At 38.6% G+C, this 18,316-nt stretch overlaps 1 protein-coding gene across 1 annotated transcript in view; it reads left to right on the top strand.

Moving 5' to 3' along the window:
* The first annotated feature begins 5,570 nt into the window (after positions 1-5,570).
* The window catches only part of ENKUR (enkurin, TRPC channel interacting protein), an 80,972-nt gene continuing 68,226 nt past the window's right edge, over positions 5,571-18,316 (top strand). The window contains exons 1-2 of the mRNA XM_006871653.1: positions 5,571-5,581; positions 12,191-12,458. Of these exons, the coding sequence (XP_006871715.1) occupies positions 12,382-12,458 (77 nt within the window). The 5' untranslated portion in view covers positions 5,571-5,581; positions 12,191-12,381. The remainder of the gene's footprint in view (positions 5,582-12,190; positions 12,459-18,316) is intronic.

Genomic DNA, 18,316 nt, shown 5'->3' with positions numbered 1-18,316 from the left:
CCAAGGAGCAGCTGGTGAGCTTGAACCACTGACCTTGTGGATCAAACTGATTGCAGTCCAACATATTAACCCACAGTTCCACACCAGGACTTCCTTATAGCATAAAAACAAGGAGTTGCGGTACTATTTACTTATAATCCAAAAAGCTGAAAAATATTCTTAATATTTAACTTATTTTGAACATGTAATAAACTATCATGTTGCTCATAAATTTCTTAGTTGTAGAATATACAACAGGAAACATATTTGCTTATGTTATTATAAGCAAATAACTGTCTAGCCGGTTCCAACTCATAGCAATACTGTATAAAGGGTCTGTAGAGAACCTTTTTTCTGCCAAAATTATAACATCATTCACAGGCCATATAAAATTATCAACTTAAAAATTAGACTGCTATACTTGGTCTAGTATTTAATTAACTCACCCCTAATATGATGGCCCAACCATTCATCTGTCTGTTTGCCATACTGTGGTGATTTACATGTTGCTGTGATTCTAAAAGCTATGCCACTGGTATTTTAAATACCAGCAGGGTCACCCATGGTGGACAGATTTCAGATGAACTTCCAGACTAAGAAAGACTAGGAGACAGGAGAGGCAGACAACTTCTGAATGTTTAGTCACTGAAAATCTTATGAGTAGCAGTGAAACACTGTCAGTACCAGAATTTGGATATTGAAACATGATGAAGGGCATCAGAATATTGTCAGAAACAGTGCCAGAAAAAGAGCCCATCAGGTTGGAAGGCACTCAAAATACAACTGGGGAAGAGCTGCCTCCTCAAAGTAGAGCTGACTGTGATGACACAAATGGAGCGAAGCTTTCAGGACTTTCATTTGCTGATAGAGAATAACTCCAAATGAGGAGAAACAACTGTAAACATCTATTAAAAATCAGAACATGGAATGTAAGAAGTATGAATCTAGGAAAATTGTAAGTTGTCAAAATTAAATAGAACGTATAAACATTGAAATCTTAGGCATTAGTGAGCTGAAATGGACTGGTATTAGTCATTTTGAATTTGGCAACCACATCTTCTACTTTGCCTGAATGACGAACTGAAGAAGAATGGCATCACATTATCATCAGAAAGAAAATTTCAAGATCTATCTTAAAGTATAACACTGTCTGTGATAGGATAATATCCATATGCCTAAAAGGAAGACCAGTTAATACAACTATTATTCAAATTTACACTAACAAAAGTGTTGGTGAAATTGAACAATTCCACCAACTGAAATTGATGAAACATATGCAATCAAGATGTATTGATAATTAATGGCAACTGGAATGCAAAGGTTAGAAACAAAGAGGAAGGGTCAGTAGATAAAAAATACAGCCTTATGATAGAAACGATGCTGGAGATACCATGAAAGAATTTTGTAACCAATGACTTGTTCACTGCAAATACCTTTTTTAAACAACATAAAAGATGACTATATACACATGGACCTCACCAGATGGAATATACAGAAATCATATTGACTACATCTGTGGAAAGAGATGGTGGAAAATATCATCAGCCAAAACAAGGCCAAGAGCAGACTGTGGAACAGACCATCAATTGCTCAAATGCAAGTTCAGGCTGAAGCTGAAGAAAATTAAAGTAAGTCCACAAGAGCCAAAATATGACCTTGAACATATCCCACCTGATTAGAGACCAACTCAAGAACAGATTTGATGAATTAAAACCCTAATGACTGATGATCAGAAGAGTTGTGGGATGATATCAAGAACATTATACAGGAAGAAAGCAAAAGGTCATTAAGAAGACAGGAAAGAAGAAAAAGACCAAAATGGATGTCAGAAGATATTCTGAAATATGCTCTCCAGTGTAGAGATTCTAAAAGCAAAGGAAAGAAATAAGGAGGGAGAAGAGCTGAATAGAACATTTCAAAGCTCAGCTCGAGACGACAAAGTCAATTATTATAATGAAATGTGCAAAGATCTGGAGTTAAAAAAAGAAAAGGGAAGAACATGCTCAGCATTTCTCAAGTTGAGGGAATTGTTTAAAAAAATTCAAGCCTCGACTTGTAATATTGAAGGATTCTGTGCGCAAAATATTTAATGATGCAGAAAGTATCAAAAGATGATGGAAGGAATACACAGAGTCACTGTATCAAAAAGAAATGGTAAAAAAAAAAAAAAAAAGAAAAGAAAAAGAAATGGTAGACGTTCAGCCATTTCAAGAAGTAGCATATTATCAAGAGCCAATGATACTAAAGGAGGAAAAGGTGCACTGAAGTCATTAACAAAGCACAAGGTTTCAGGAATTGATAAAATACACATTAAAATCTTTCAGCAAACTGAAGTGGCACTGGAAGCAGTCACTCATCTATGCCAGGATATCTGGAAGATAGCTACCTGGCCAATCGATTGGAAGAGATCCATATTTGTACTCAATTCAAAGAGAGGTGACCCAATGCGATGCAGAAATCATTGGACAATATCATTAATATTGCATACAAGTAAAATCTTGCTAAAGATAATTTTTAAATTGCTGCAGCAGTACACAGCCAGAGGTTCAAGCCAGATTCAGACAAGGAAGTAGAATAAGGCATATTATTGCCTTATTGGCTGAAAGCAGAGAATACCAGAAAGATGTTTACTTGTGCTTTCTTGATTACACAAAAGCTTCCAATTATATGGATCATGATAGGCTATGGATAACATTATGGAAAGTGAGTATTCTACAACACTTAATTGTGCTCATGACCAAATGGCAGTTGTTCAAACAGAACAAGGGAACTCTGTATGGTTTAAAATTAGGAAAGGTGTGCACCAGGATTGTATTCTTACACACTTATTCAATCTGTATGTATGCTGAGCACATAATCTGAGAGCTTCTTTATATAATCCATATAAAGTGGATTATATAAAGAAGAACGTGACATCAGGATTAAAGGAAGACTCATTAACAACCTGAAATATGCAGATGATACAACCCTGCTTGCTGAAAGTAGAAGACTTACACTACTACTGCAGATCCAAGACCACAGCCTTAGGTATGGGCCAAACCTTAATGTGAAGAAAACAAAAATCCTCACCACTGAACCAATAACATCAAGATTGGTTGTTTGGTTAGTTATAAACCATGGAATCAGTTCTTACTCATAGCGACACTGTATATGGTTTCTGAGGCTTTAAGTCTTTACAGGAGCAGAAAGCCTCATCTTTCTGTCACGGAACTGCTGATAGTTTCGAACTGCTGACTATGAGGTTAGCAGCTCAAATCATAACCATTACACAAGCAGAGCTCCTTACTTCAAGATAAATGGAGAAAAGACTGAAGTTGTCAAAAACTTCATTTTGCTTGGATCAACCATTAACACTCATGGAAGAAGCAGTCAGGAAATCATATGACATATTGCATTAAGCAAATCTGCTGCAAAGGACCTCTTTTAAGTGTTCAAGAGCAAAGATGTCAGTTTGAAGACTAAGGTGTGCCTGACCCAAGTCATGGTATTTTGAATAACCTCATATACATGTGAAAGTTGGACAGTGAGTAAGGAAGATCTTAGAAGAATTGACGCATTTGATCTATGGTGTTGGAGAAGTACTGTGAGCTGGAAAAAGAACAAACCAATCTGTGTTAGAAGGACAGCCAGAATGCTCCTTGGAAGCCTGCATGGCCAAACTTTGTCTCTCATATTTCAGACATCTCAAGAGGGACCAGTCCGTAGAGAAGGACATTATGTTTGGTAGAGCAGAGGGTCATCGAAAAAGTGGGCTCAAACGTAGCAACAATTGTGGAGTTGGGGCCGGAACAGGCAGTGTTTTGTTCTGTTGTGCCTAAGGTCGCTATGTGTTGATGGCTGGAACTGTAGTTGCCTTGGCAGGGCCATACATTCTACACCCCATCTAAATATAGTCTCTAAGGAACAGCTGGTGTGGGTTTGAACCACTGACCTTGTGGCGAGCAGTCCAGTACTTATCCTACAGCACTACACCAGGACTCCATATTTGCTAATTGTTGTTACTGTTGTTGTTAAGTGCAGTCAATTCAGTTCTGATTCATAGAGACCCTTATAAGGTTTCCACGGAGCGGCAGGTGAGTTTGAAGCACTGATCCTGTCTCTGGTTCAAAACCAACCTCGTGGTCCAGTGCTTTATCCCACAGTGCCACACCAGGACTTAGTTAATATAACTTTGCTTAAACAGCTTTCCAAGTGATAGGGTGAATTAAAGCTCTACCTCTTTCTATGTCTTTTACATGCATCCTGTTAAGAGTCAGTCTTACATGTTTTTCATACTGAAGATCTTTAAAAGTCAAAGTGAAAGATATAAAATTATACCAAATAGTTAAAAAGTGATAAATCAGAAACAAAGTTAATGGTTAGAAATCATTAACCTCATCTGTATGGGAATCTTGTTTTGTTTCTGGTCCTATAAACATAACCAGTGTAGGGACTTCACTCAAGTTCCAGACTGACTACAGACGGCTAGCCAAAAAAATTCAGGAAATGTTTCCAGTGGTGATAGGAAAACTTATTCTAGCATCGTAGGAAGCTCTGCAATTCCACATACTGTTCAGGTACCTGTCTTTGAAAATATACACTACACCAAAGCAAAAATGTATGCTAGGCAAGTAAACATTTAGCTACTTGTTGTTGTTATGTGCTGTGGAGTCGGTTCCGACTCAGCGACCCTATACAGGGTTTCCGAGGCTATAAATCTTTACGGGAACAAAAAGCCTCATCTTTCTCTGGCAGAACAGCTGGTAATTTCAAACTGCTGACAGGGAGATAAGCAGCTCGATTCATAACCACTACGCACTTGTAACCACTATACATATGTGTAAATTAATTAACTGCCAAAATACTTATTTAAACTGACAGAAGTAGTTTTACAGTGATGTGGTGGTGGTGGTATGCCGTGGAGTTGGTTCTGACTCATAGCGACCCTGTACAAGGAGCTCTGGTAGCGTAGTGGTTACGAATCGGGCTGCGAACCTTAAGGTCAGCGGTTCGAAACTACCAGCCGCTCCGCGGGAGAAAGATGAGGCTTTCTACTCCCGTAAAGATTTACACCCTCGGAAACCCTGTACAGGGTCGCTATGGGTCGGACCCGACTCGATGGCACTCAACAACAACAACAACAACAACAGGGTTTCCGAGGCTGTAAATCTTTATGGGAGCAGAACGCCTCAGCTTTCTCCCGTGGAACAACTGGTAGTTTTGAACTGCTGACCTTGAAGTTAGCAGCCCAATTTGTAACCACTACACTACTAGAAATGTCCTATGGTAAAAGCAATATGCAACTTGTTGTTGTTATGTGCCGTGGAGTCGGTTCTGACTCATAGCGACCCTGCACAGGGTTTCCGAGGCTGTAAATTTTTATGGGAGCAGAAAGCCTCATTTTTCTCCCATGGAACAGCTGGTAGTTTCGAACTGTTGACCTTGTGGTTCGCAGCCTGATTCTTAACCACTATGCTACCAGAGCTCCTTAACTAAGCTCTATTAAATGTCAGATGTTGTTTTTAAGTGATGTTGAGTCAGTTTCAACTCATAGTGACTCTGAATAAGGTTACTGAGGAGCAGCTGGTGGGTTTGAACCGCCAACCCTGTGGTTAGCAATCCAGTGTTTATCCTATAATGCCATACCAGGATGCTAGAGAGTATGTTTAAATATGTTCTGAAAACTTACAGTCATTTTCTACTATGTTTATCTCTGTTTCTTAAACTGTGATCTGAAATTAAATATTTAAATCATTTTAATCAAACTGAATTTACTTACAATAAAATCAGAACTGTCATGAGAAGGTATTCATTACGTTATTCAGCTTTTCAGATTGTATGTACTGTGCTTAATTCCCACTGACTTGTAAACATATGACACACAGGAACCAATCCTAGATGAAGAGTTGGTAGTTTTGTTGATTCTGAGGCAAAGTTGATCTTTGTACAAAGTGGAGTCTATAATGAAAAAAAAATCAGTCATAACTTCACAGTGTATCATAAAATTCCACACTCCCATTAGTCTGTTATTTAAAAATCCACCAGAAAGATAACGAATTGGCTCTTTTCCTGTTTTCTCAAATCTATTATTAAAATGCTAAGACACTGTTTTTTTTAAAAAACATGTATTAGTCTTAGAGAAAAGAATTTTACTAAACAGAACCGGATTTGTCATCAAGCAATATGAAAGACAAAATAACTTACCATTAACAAATACAAATTCTTTCACAGTGACATGTGAAGTTATTATGTCTTCACTGTATTTTTAATAATCAGAGGAAATCAATCAGTATACTAAGCCTAAAATAAGTGCCTCAATTATTCTTTTCAGTTGTCTCATCCATCTGAATCACTCTATGATTTATATGTAATAATGTCTATTATAAAAAGTCCCAATGAAGCATCTGCGACACCTCTGAGATATTTAAATGAGTCATTCAAAGTACTTATTATAGTAGCTGGCACATAAGAACATTAATATACATTAATATTAATCACTGTCACTCAGTAACAATGGATTATGAAAATATGTAACTGCATCAAAATATCTAGGCTTATTTTTACAGTTTGGTTTGTTTATAAAACAAATATAAACCCTGGATCAAGAGCTGTCTTGCTATACACAGTCTAACTTGTTCCCTAGAGTAATCCAAGGACCAGAGAGAACTGGACACCTGACCCAGATCACTCATTTCTTTCATTGAAGTGTGTTTTGAATCTGTCTTTAGCACTAGCTGCTTTGACGGCACTGTATAAAGCATGCGGATCAAATTCCTATTTGGAAGGCTTTTACTTATAACATTAGTATTCACTTTTTGGGTTCTTAGTGCATGAATTTCTTTCTGATCTCTATGTCAGTGATTGTACATTTTCTGAGTAATTGGTTTGTTTTTATGGACACTAAATCTTTGAAATGATCTTCTATTCCACTATCTGTTAGCTGCTAACTACTGAACATCAACTCTGTTAAGAGTAATGCACTACAAGGCAAACAATTGTTGTTGTTGTTGTGTGCCGTGGAGTCAGTTCCAACTCATAGTAACCCTGTACAGGGTTTCTGAAGCTATAAATCTTTATGGGAGCAGAAAGCCTCATCTTTCTCCAGTGGAACAGCTGGTAGTTTTGAACTGCTGACCTTGAGATTAGCAGCCCAATTCGTAACCACTATGCTACCAGAGCTCCTACAAGGCAAACATTATCTGTGTTAATTTCACCTTATCAAATCTTACTTCATAGTCCTCATTTCTCTATGTCTTTTCATTTAAAATTTTTATCTTATTTACCTTTTACAAAACTTTTGGGGTAGATATAGATGATGTGTATCTAAGGACTCTTGGTATGGTGCTGTAGGATCAGCACTGGATTGTGAACTACATGGTCAGCAGTTTAAGCCCACCAGCTGCTCCTTAGAAACCCTACATATAGTTGCTATGAGTCGGAACCGACTCAACAGCACTTAAGAGTATGTTGTTGTTGTTGTTAAGTGCCGTCGAGTCGGTTTCGACCCATAGCAACCCTGAAAGGGTTTCCGAGGCTGTAAATCTTTACGGGAGCAGAATGCCTCATCTTCTTCCCGCGGAGTGGCTGGTAGTTTCGAACTGCTGACCTTGCAGTTCGCAGGCCGATTTGTAACCACCATGCTACCAGAGCTCCTTACTATAAGATGACTTAAAAGTAGAAAACAATGACAGTATGACTTACTGATTTAATAGCAGTATTATTTTTTCACAACTCTTTCTAAAGCTAGCAGAATATAGTTGTTAAGTGTCCTAACATGTAACAAATATTACTATTTTTAGAGAAAAATCAAAATAAATTTGTTTTTAGCTAATACTAAATTCCATTTTGTAGCATTTAGCCATAAACAATTTTTAAGGACACATCAGTTGTAAGCAAACCAAAAGATACAACAAACTACCTATAACATAGCTTTTACCAGCAATGCGTTTTTACTTAAAATGTTTTTTCCTTCATTCAAAACCATTTCTTAGATTTTCTCATTTATTAATATTTTAATAAGTTTGCTGGTGTTGTGATCATGAGTAGGTAATCTTTCTACAGAGATGAAAATATTTCCTATGAAATAGAAGTCTCATGTTGTTGTTGTTGTTGTGTGCCGTGGAGTTGGTTCTGACTCATAGCGACCCTGTACAGGGTTTCCAAGGCTGTCAATCTTTACGGGAGCAGAACACCTCATCTTTCTCCTGTGGAATGGCTGGTAGTTTCAAACGGATGACCCTGAGGTTACCAGCCTGATTCATAACCACTATGTTACCAGAGCTCCATAGAAGTCACATAAGAGTCAAAAAACAAAAGGATTACATAAAGAGCAAATCCCATGACCACAAAGTACTCAGATCTCACTATATTACTGTTGTTTGGTTTTGCTGTTAAGTGCTGTCGAGTTGAATCAGTTCCAACTCATAGCCATCCTGTACAGGAGCAGCTCATGGGCTTTAACTGCTGACCTCTCAATAAGGAATCCAGTGCTTATCCTACAACACCATACCAGGACTCCTCACTTTATATAGGGTTTCAAAGTTGTAATCTTTATGGAAGCAGACTAGTAAGGTCAAACAGCTGACCTTGTTTTCAGTAAGTAGGGAAAACACTTACCCACTGCGCTGCCAGGGCTCCTTCACTGCAAACAAGTTGCTAAAAATTAGGCACTTCATGGGAGGGAGATAGAGCAGTCTGCTTCCATAAAAATCATGGTCTTGGAACTCCTGTAAGGCAGTTCACCGCTGTCCAATAGGGTCGCCTGGTTGGAATCACCTCAAAGGCAGTGGGTTTGGTTGAGGGATTTTATTTACAATGATCATGTTCTCCTGAAGTTACCACTACATGGTAATCAGTTGAAATCATACTCTACCCAATGTCCACTTTTACTTCCAAATTGGTCCAAAAGAATTTTTCAATTGCATTAGAAAATGACATAGTTTTCAAATCTTCTGGGAAATCCTCAAAGCCGTATTTGGCCAAAATTATTTACCATTTGACATCAACTGAAAATATTTGCTGTTCTACACTCTTTCAAAAATGCCCTGCGGACATAGCACATCAAAAATTATTTCACATGAAAACTTGGTATGGCTCAATGGACTTATATAAAAATGTCTATGCCATGGTTATACTTGTCATCCTATGTTAATGCAATCCTTGAAAATGACTCAGAAGAATGACTAAATCTAGGCTGTTAGCTTATGAAGAAAGATATTCTAAAGACTTCTCCATTTTATTAATCTAACAAAAATCATTTTCTAGTAAGTAATAATAAAAAGAAAGATCTGCAAATAAAACAAGACATACGTTCATGAGATGGGGGGTAAAGCTCAGCAGCTTCTAACTACTGACCAAACATCCTGTCAACCTGCCTTTCAGTCTGTTTCTCCTTTCTAGGAAATAGAGGAATGAAGAAGGTGGAGGGACCACACTCTAGTGGGAAGGACACATGGCCACCACAGGGATCTTAGAACCACAAACATCATCTCACAACTTCATCATTTACCTATGCCTTCAGCTTGTGTCAAAACGGACTAGTCTTTTCTGTTTTAGTCTATTGTTATCAGATATACTCTAGTGGTCTTGAAGAGATGCTTCAAACATTTTGAATACCTTCCCAATTCCCTTTGAAAAAATACTGGAAAGAGACCATCTTTAGCAAAGATTTGTTTTCCACCCATCTTATTTATACTATTTATGCTCATTTTATGAAGTAGAATTAGGTTTAGTTAAAAAATATAACTATGTCTATATAACTCATGTATATACCATATTTATACCACGGGACTGTACAAACTACAGCCCAAAGGACAAATTCAGTCCACCACCCTTTTTTGTAAATAAGGTTTAATTATGCACTAGTTTGTTTATTCATTCACACATGTATCATCTATGGCTGCTTTTAGGAGCCTTGGTAGCGTAGTGGATTACAAGCTGGTTGCTAATCACAAATTCAGTAGTTGGAATCTACTGGTAGCTCTGTGGGAGAAAGATGAGACGTTCTGCTCCTGTAAAGATTTACAGCCTCAGAAACCCTATACAGGGTCGCTATGAGTTGAACCCTCGGAAGCACACCACAACCAACATTATCATTGCTTTTGGGCTACAATGGCAGAGTTACATAGCGACGGACATTCTCTGGTCTGCAAAGCCTAAAATATTATCCATCCCTTTACAGAAGGTTTTGTCATTCCTTGATTATATACATATCAGTATTAATTCCTTGTACACATGATGTTGGACATAGGCATTTTCCTGAACAGTATTGCTAGTTTGAAGAAGTTACTGAAATTAAAAATATATTCTTTGTAAACTTACTTTCAAATGACAAGCTGAATTACAGGCCAAGTATCTAAGGGAAAGGTTTCTGGGTGGCACAAGTGGTTTTACGCTCAATAATTAACCTAAATATTGGCAGTTGGACCTCATTCAACAGAGACACAACCTAGTGATCTGTTTCTGCACAGAGTACAGTCAGGAAAATCCTACGGAATAGTAAATACTCTGTTAACACCTGGGGTGACCAGGAGTAAAAATCCACAGCAACTTTTTATGTTTGTTCATTTAAGGAAACCAGTTCCTTTCCAAATGACTTAACTTCATCTTGACTGTAAACTAAACATATTAAGTGAGCAAATACTAGTAAGCTAATTCTGCTTATTATTTTTTAAGCACAATAAACAAACATATTGACATAAGTGAATTGATTGTATTTCATTAAAACCAGGAAGACACTACACATTCAGCAATTTAAAATGTAGGAAATTAATGCGTCCGTGTGCAAGGTCGGCGGTTCAAGCTCACCAGCTGATCCTTGGAAACCCTATACAGGGTCGCTATGGGTGGGAGGGTCGCTATGGGTCAGATCGACTCCATATCACATAACAACAAAGCCCCTAGGGAGTGGAGAACACAAAATGGGTGTTATCTCCCCTCTTCTGGCATCTTTATTCCCTTTGGGCAGAGTGGCCTCTGGAAGACCAGTTCAGACCATCAGTCTTCCCTCCCAAATCATATTACCAAACTATCTCTCAGGATCTCAAGATAAATTAAATGTCTTTTAGACTCAATTTCTACCAGCATGCGCATAAAACAGATTCATAATTGCGCCAAACGGAATAAAACCTTTACACAAAAGGACAATTTTTAAAAAGGGACACGAAGACTTGGGCACAAATACAAGGGCCAAGTAAAAGGTCCTCCACTGTCACTGAAGCTGCTCATTAAAAAATGTAAAGTGCACAAGTCTTTGGAGAAAGACCTCGGGGTCAAGAAAGCCCAGGGCAGGGCGAGCGCGAGAGAAAGCAGGGCGGCCAAGGGAGCCACAGGCGCCAGAGGCGGGAGGGAGACGCGGGGCCGCGACAGGTGAATGGACGTGGGGCGCGCACTCACACAGGTGGCAGGACAGGGCCGCCCTGGGCAAAAGCCGCCCGGGGCAGAAGGAGACAGACTGACATGACAGCGAGTTAAGCGAGTTGCGAGAAGGGAACGAAACGAAACGGGGATAGGCATGCGATGATTACGTTATGGTTTCGGCAACTCTCCTTTCTTTCGCCTCAAATAACTCACCAAGAATATCACACTGAGAAGACGGGGGAAAGAAAAGAAAATGGTAAGGAGGGTCCAGGAGCCACAGGACACGGAAGCCCACGACTCTCGGTGCTTGCACCGACTCACTAAACTAGGCCCGGCCCGCCCCCTCGCAGCCGCCTCTGCGCTTGCGCTGGTGCCGGCCTTTGCGCCCTCGCGCCACGCCCACTCCTCCGAGCTGCCTAATATGTCACTCTCCTCCCTCGCTCCACCCACACTCCACCCACTCCAATCCTCCCAGGGCCTCTGATGGCTCGTCCCCTTTCTAGTCCCGCTCTCGATTGGCTGTGCGTCTGCGTGATCTCAATATTTGCCCCCGCCCTCGCCGAATTGAGTGCTGCGCACAAGCGCCTTATTGTGTGACGCCTGCGCACCAGCTATGTTTCCTGATGATAAGTTTTGCTTTGTCTCCAATTAATACAGAGAGAAAAGAGCAAAAAAAAAAAAGTGTATGCTTAAGTTTTCCATCGTGCTACGTCCAAAGGCACATATAAACAGTGGCTTCCATATTGAACTTCTCAGGTAGAAAAAAGCGCAGCCGTTAAAGGGAAGAAAGGAAACCTAACCTTTCACGTCCCCGTCGCCTAGTAACGGTTTCCGCGGCAACCGCATCTTCAACAACGCTAGGAAACTCCAAGAGGAAGAGAAAGGGTATTTTCTTACCTAAAGGGCAATTAAGGGGGAATCAAAGGGGAACTGTGTGAAAGAGATAATCTCTGATTTCTTAAAAAGACAAGGAAGTAGGAAAAGAAAGGGAAGGAGTGAAGGAAAGGACAGAGATATTACTGTAGTGAGAAAAATTGATAGTTTTTAAGGGGTCATTTGGTGGCCATGGATCCAACGTGCTCTTCTGAGAGCATTTATAACCTCATACCCAGTGACGCGAAGGAGCCTCCCCAGCCTCCTAGGTATGTGAGTAAACAAAAATTGAAACAATAAGTGGTAATAATTTCAAGATTAAGGATAGATATCTTATGATTGGAAAAGCAAATATATTGTCTCAGTGAAGTAGTCTTGGATGACAACTTCTTAGAGAATAGGTAGCAAACTCTGATGTATTGAGCTTTTCACAACTGGCAGGATATTTTGGTGAGACGAGAGATGGTCATTATGTTAAACTTGTTAAGTGCCTCCAAGTGGATTCCAACTCATAGCGAGCCTGTTAAACTCACCCTCTTAATACAATATGTAATTGTTTTGTAATTTTTCTAGTGTTTGTACATGACACGACAAATAACATTGTGAAATTTCATTTTGCTGTCTTAAAAAAAGCGAAGCATAATTTTATTACCCTGTGCTACATACTTAATTTTCAGTTTCAGAAGTTCAGTGTTACATTTTTAACTCCACAAATAGTGATGGTTGTGTGCCATAGAGTAGGTTCCAACTCATAGCGACTCTGAATAACGTTTTTGAAGCAGAAAGCAACTTTCTCCTGAAGGGGCTGGTGGATTCAAACTGCTGACCTTCCTAACTAAAAGGTAGTGGTGGTTATGTGCCATGGAGTCAGTTTAACTCATAGTGACGTTGTAGAGTGCTTGCAAGGTTGTAAATCTTTACAGGAGCAAATCTGCTGGTAGATTTTGATCTGCTGATTTTGTGGTTATCAGAATAACTAGTAACCCACACACTACCAGAGCTGCTTGCTAAATGCATGTTGTTATTCTTGTTAAGTACTTTGGAGTCAGTTCTGACTCATAGCGACTCTGTACAGGGTTTCCAAGATTGTAATTCTTTAAGGGAGCAGAAAGCCTCATCTTTCTCCTGTGGAGCAGCTGGTGGGTTTGAACCATCAACCGTGTGGTTGACAGTCCAGTGCTTAGCATATGCAGCCACTGCACTCCCCCACTAAAGGGATTGTTGTTTTTGTTGTTAAATGGCATTGAATCTGTTCTGACTTTAGTGACCCTGTATAGAGTTTCCAAAAGCAGCTGGTGGGTTTGAATGCCAACCTTATTGTTCACAGTCCAGTGCTGATCCTAAAGAGGCACACCAGGAAAGTACTTGTTTTTTTCGCTCAAGATACAAATTCCCATTTGTTCCTAAACGTCAATCTTTTGATTGTTAGCATAAGGTAGGTATAGTAGATGATCTCTACGGTCTTTTTTTTTTTTTTAAATTGGTAGTTTGAAGAAAGAGTAGATGGATTAACAAAGACACAAACGTGTAATTGAGTTAAAATGTTCGCCTACATGGTAACCAAAATCATACCAGTTGCCAGTGGAGGTGATTATGACACATTGTCCCATATGTGCCAGAGTAGAACCATCCTCCACAGGGTTTTTGCTGACTGATTTTCAGAATTAGATCACCAGGCCTCTCTACCGAGATGCTGCTGGGTGGACTTGAACTTCCAACTTTTCATTCAGTACTTAACCATTTGCATCACCCAAGGTTTTCTACACATCTGCTGTTGTTATTGTGTGCTGTTGAGTTAATTCTGGCTCACGGCAACCCTATAGGGTCTCCCAATCTGTAATCTTCACAGAAGCCAGCTGCCAGCCTTTTCTCCCACATAGCTGATGGTGGGTTCAAAGCGCCAACTTTTTAATTAGCAGCTGAGCAATTAACCATTCCATCGCTAGGGCTCATTTTACATAGGTGCTACCCATTGACTTCAAATTGATTTTGACTCAAAGTCAGCAAATATCAAAAAGGAACTACTCTCCCAAGCAGAAACTTCAGAAACCCTTTTTAAATCGGTGGGGAGAAAAGGAGGTAAGCAATGGAGAAAATCTCATTCCTTTTAAGGCTTGAAATGTTTGTTGTCTTGGCTGTCTCCTTTTCCTTGTGCAAGTCAAAACCACATTGAAAGAACACTGGGCTACAACAGCAACAGTAAGTTGTAATAATAAGCAGGCTCTGCAACTAATTGGTTTGGGAATCTTGAAAAAATTTTCATTTGTTTCTGAGCCTGTTTTTTGACCTGTAAAACAAGCTAAATGGACTAGTTAATTTCTAAGGTTCCTTTCAGATCTAATAGTCAATTCTTTTTTTTACTAGTAATTACTTAGAGTGTGTAAAACCGCTTCTGCAAATGGCCAACTCCTTCCATTTTAAGGCTAATTAAATACCTGACCCTGGTGTAGCGCTATAGGATCAGCACTGGACTTTGAACTGCAAAGTGGGCAGTTCAAACCCATTAGCTGCTCCTTGGAAACTATACAGGGTCGCTATGAATCAAAGCCAACTAGACAGCACTCGACAACACACAACAACAATACCTATATTGTATTTCCATTAAATCACAATCTGAATCATGCTGCTAACCTCAAGGTCAGCAGTTCAAAACTAACAGCAGAAGAAAGATGAGGTTCTGCTCCTGTAAAGATTTACAGTCTCAGGAACCCTATACAGTGTTGCTATGAGTGAGATGTCACATAATAACCACCACCACCAATAGAGATTGGAGAGAGTTCTGTAAGTAAGTTCTGATACAGTTGCAGGGTTTCTGAGACTCAGTGTAACTATTGTTGGACTTTTGTCAACTCTACAACAGTGGATTTAGTTTGGGGATACAAGGCGAAAGTCCTCCTTTCTGTATTCTTCTGGTCCATTATACTTCCTATAAAGTATTGAATATTCAAATATTTTGTTAGTTACTCTGTTCATTGGTACACTTAAAAACTGATGCACGTACGTGATCCCCCCCCCCCAATATGTAATGGAAATACTCTTTATTCATTTGTAATTATTAACTGAGCTCCTTTTGTGTGTATAATATTGCTCCAGTATGTCAGTTCTTGGGGATTGTTGGGCAGCATGAAGTTCGTGGTTTTACTCAGAAGAAATAAATAGGGGAAAGGACTTAGGATCAAAGAGATAGAAGACACCCCAATGTGGTACCAAAGAACTTTTTTGTTAGGGTGAATTCAGCCACCCACAATGTCAGCAGCAACCACTGGAAGCCTTTAATTTGAGAATATGGGATACATGCAAACCATTAATTTATAAAAACCGAGAACAATAAAGCATTTAACCAATTCTCTTTTTCAACACACAAATGTGATTTTATCCTGACTCAATCTCCTTAGTAATAATAAGAATTAAATGTAACAAAAAAAGAAATGCCTTAAACTACAAAGCCTCCTTGCATTACAAAGTTATAAACCCACCTCCAAGTAATCTCATAGTAGCCTTCTTCTGCAGTACTGATAAAATGATTGTCCAACTTATACAAAGAAATGGATTCCTTGGGGAACTAACAACTGATTCTACTGGGATCTCTCACATTTAAGAGGTTGTAATCTACTTGGGGAACTGGAACATAAACATTAAGTGGTCAGCTAACAACAAAACAATGTTATTGAAAACTCCAACGAGAGCTACAGATACTAAATACCATGAGAACTTAGAAGATGGTGTACATGATATATGTGACGGATGATACATGTGCATGAAGTGAGGCGACTAGCACTTTTCTACAGTTGAATTATGAGTTGGAATTTAAGATTCAAAAGGATTAAAGTCAATGGGAAATCATGATTCAGTGTTCATAATTTGAGTCACAAATGATGCATGAGATGGTGTTGAATATCTCCACCAAATTCATCACCCTGCTCTGGATGGCTGCAATAACTTAGTATCTCTATTCTCTTTCCCTTTTGATTAAAGCAGTATTCCAGTATGCCCTGAACAGTCTGTGGAACCATTACCTCTTGTACTTAATTGTTGTTAAATGCCTTCAAGTCGGTTCTGACTCATAGCAACACTGTATAGGGTTTCCAAGGAGGGCGGTGGGTTTGAACTGCCAACCTTGAGATAGGATAAGCCCAGTGCTTATCCTACAATGGCAAACCAGAACTCCAGAGCTACATTCCTTTGAGCATTTTGACAGGCATATCACACTGTTGGCTCACACGGCAATGCCCACATAAATTATGACTAAATTTGGCTTACCTATCCTATAATTTTGTAGCTGAATCTTTTCAATCTAAAGTCATCATTAATCTATAGAGAGAGTTTTGAATGACAAATATTTCATATATTCTGTTAACCATCCTGTCCAGCTTTGTGTCATTTGCAAATCTGATAAGTACACCCTTTATATCTCCATCTATCATTAAAAAAGGAAAATGCTCTGCACTTTGGTGGGCTACTAGAATACCTCTAGACTGACAAAAATTTTTGAGTGTTCAGTCAGCCACTAAAAAGGATCCATCAATTTTATCATAATCCAGTTCATATTTTTCTCTTTTCAGACTTTGCTAACATCAAGATTCGTATTGTGCTGTGTAAGATATATCCCTGAATTCATTTTTGTATGTGATGTGAAATATGGATCTTGTTTTAGTCTTCTGCAAATGCATTTCCAGTTTTGCCAGCACTATTTGTTGAAGAGACTATCTGTTCTCCATTTAATACTTTGTGGCACTTTGTCAAACATCACCTGGCTGTCGGTGGATGGATTTACTTCTGGGTTCTCAATTCTGTTCTATTGATCTGTGTGTCTTTTGTTGTGCTAGTACCACGTTGTTTTGACTACTGTTAACTGTGTAGTAGGTTTTGAGACAGGGAAGTAAGTGATAGTCTTCTACTTTTTTCTTCTTTTTTGAAATAATACTTTGCTTATATGGAGTCTCTTTCCTTTCATATAAAGTTAGTGTTTAGTTTTTCCACGTCTTTAAAGAACAATGTTGGAATCTGGATTGGGATAGCATTATATCTATAGATTGCTTTGAGTAGTGTTGACATTTTCACAATGTTAAGTCTTCCTCTGCATGAGCATGGTATATTCCTCCATTTCTGCAGACCTCTTTTGGTTGCTTGTAGTAGTTTTGTAATTTTCTTGGTACAGGTCTTTTGTTTCTCAGGATAGACTTATTCCCAAGTATTTCATCTTTTGGGTGGCTGTTGTAAATGCTATTGCTTTCCTTTTCAGAGCTCTCTGTGTTAGTGTATAAAGGAATCTAATTGAATTTTGTATGTTGATCTTGTACTCTGACACTTAGCCAAATCTATCAATGAGCTCCAATAATTTTCTTGCTGAGTCTTTGGGATTTTCTAAGTATAAGATCAAATCATCAACAAAGAGAAAGAGTACTACTTCTTCTCTGTCAATTGGATGCTTTAATTTCCCTTTCTTGCCTTATAATTCAGGGTAAGACTTCCAACACAGTATTGAATAGGAGTTGTGATTAAGGGCATCCTTGTCTGTTTCCTGTTCACAAAGGAAATGGCTTCAGTTTCTCACCATTGACAATGATGTTGCCTGTTGGTTTTGTATATATGCATTTAGTATTTTTAAATTTCTGTTCTTTTCCTACTTTTCTGAGTATTTTTTAAAATCAGGAATGTATGCTAGATTTTATCAAATGCTTTATCTGAATCAATTGATATGATCATGTGATTCCCCCCCCCTCTTTGTTTTACTTATGTGGTGGAGCGTTGTGATCTTGTGATCTGAGAAGATGCTTTGTAGTATTTTGAAGTTTAAAATTTTATTGAAGTTTGCTTTGTGGCCTAAAATATGATCTATTTTGAAGAATGTACAGTGTGCTCTGGAAAAGAATGTATGTTGTGTTGATGTTTGGTTGAGTGTTATGTATATGTTGTTTTATTTAAGTTTTTCTTATGAATTGAGTGATAGTTTACATGGGAGAATATCAGCTTTACACTCATCCTATCATATTTCATTTCATTGCAATAATTACAATCCCCTCCATGCATCATCATTCAACAGTATTTGCTTCTATTCCCTCTGTTTTTGTTTTTCTGATGTACATCAAAACACTCAGGAATATACAGTCATCCAAACACCCAAAGG

The sequence above is a fragment of the Chrysochloris asiatica genome, unplaced genomic scaffold (genome assembly GCF_000296735.1).
Source record: "Chrysochloris asiatica unplaced genomic scaffold, ChrAsi1.0 scaffold00172, whole genome shotgun sequence".
Lineage (NCBI taxonomy): Eukaryota > Metazoa > Chordata > Mammalia > Afrosoricida > Chrysochloridae > Chrysochloris > Chrysochloris asiatica.
This window is presented reverse-complemented; position numbering and strand designations above follow the sequence as displayed.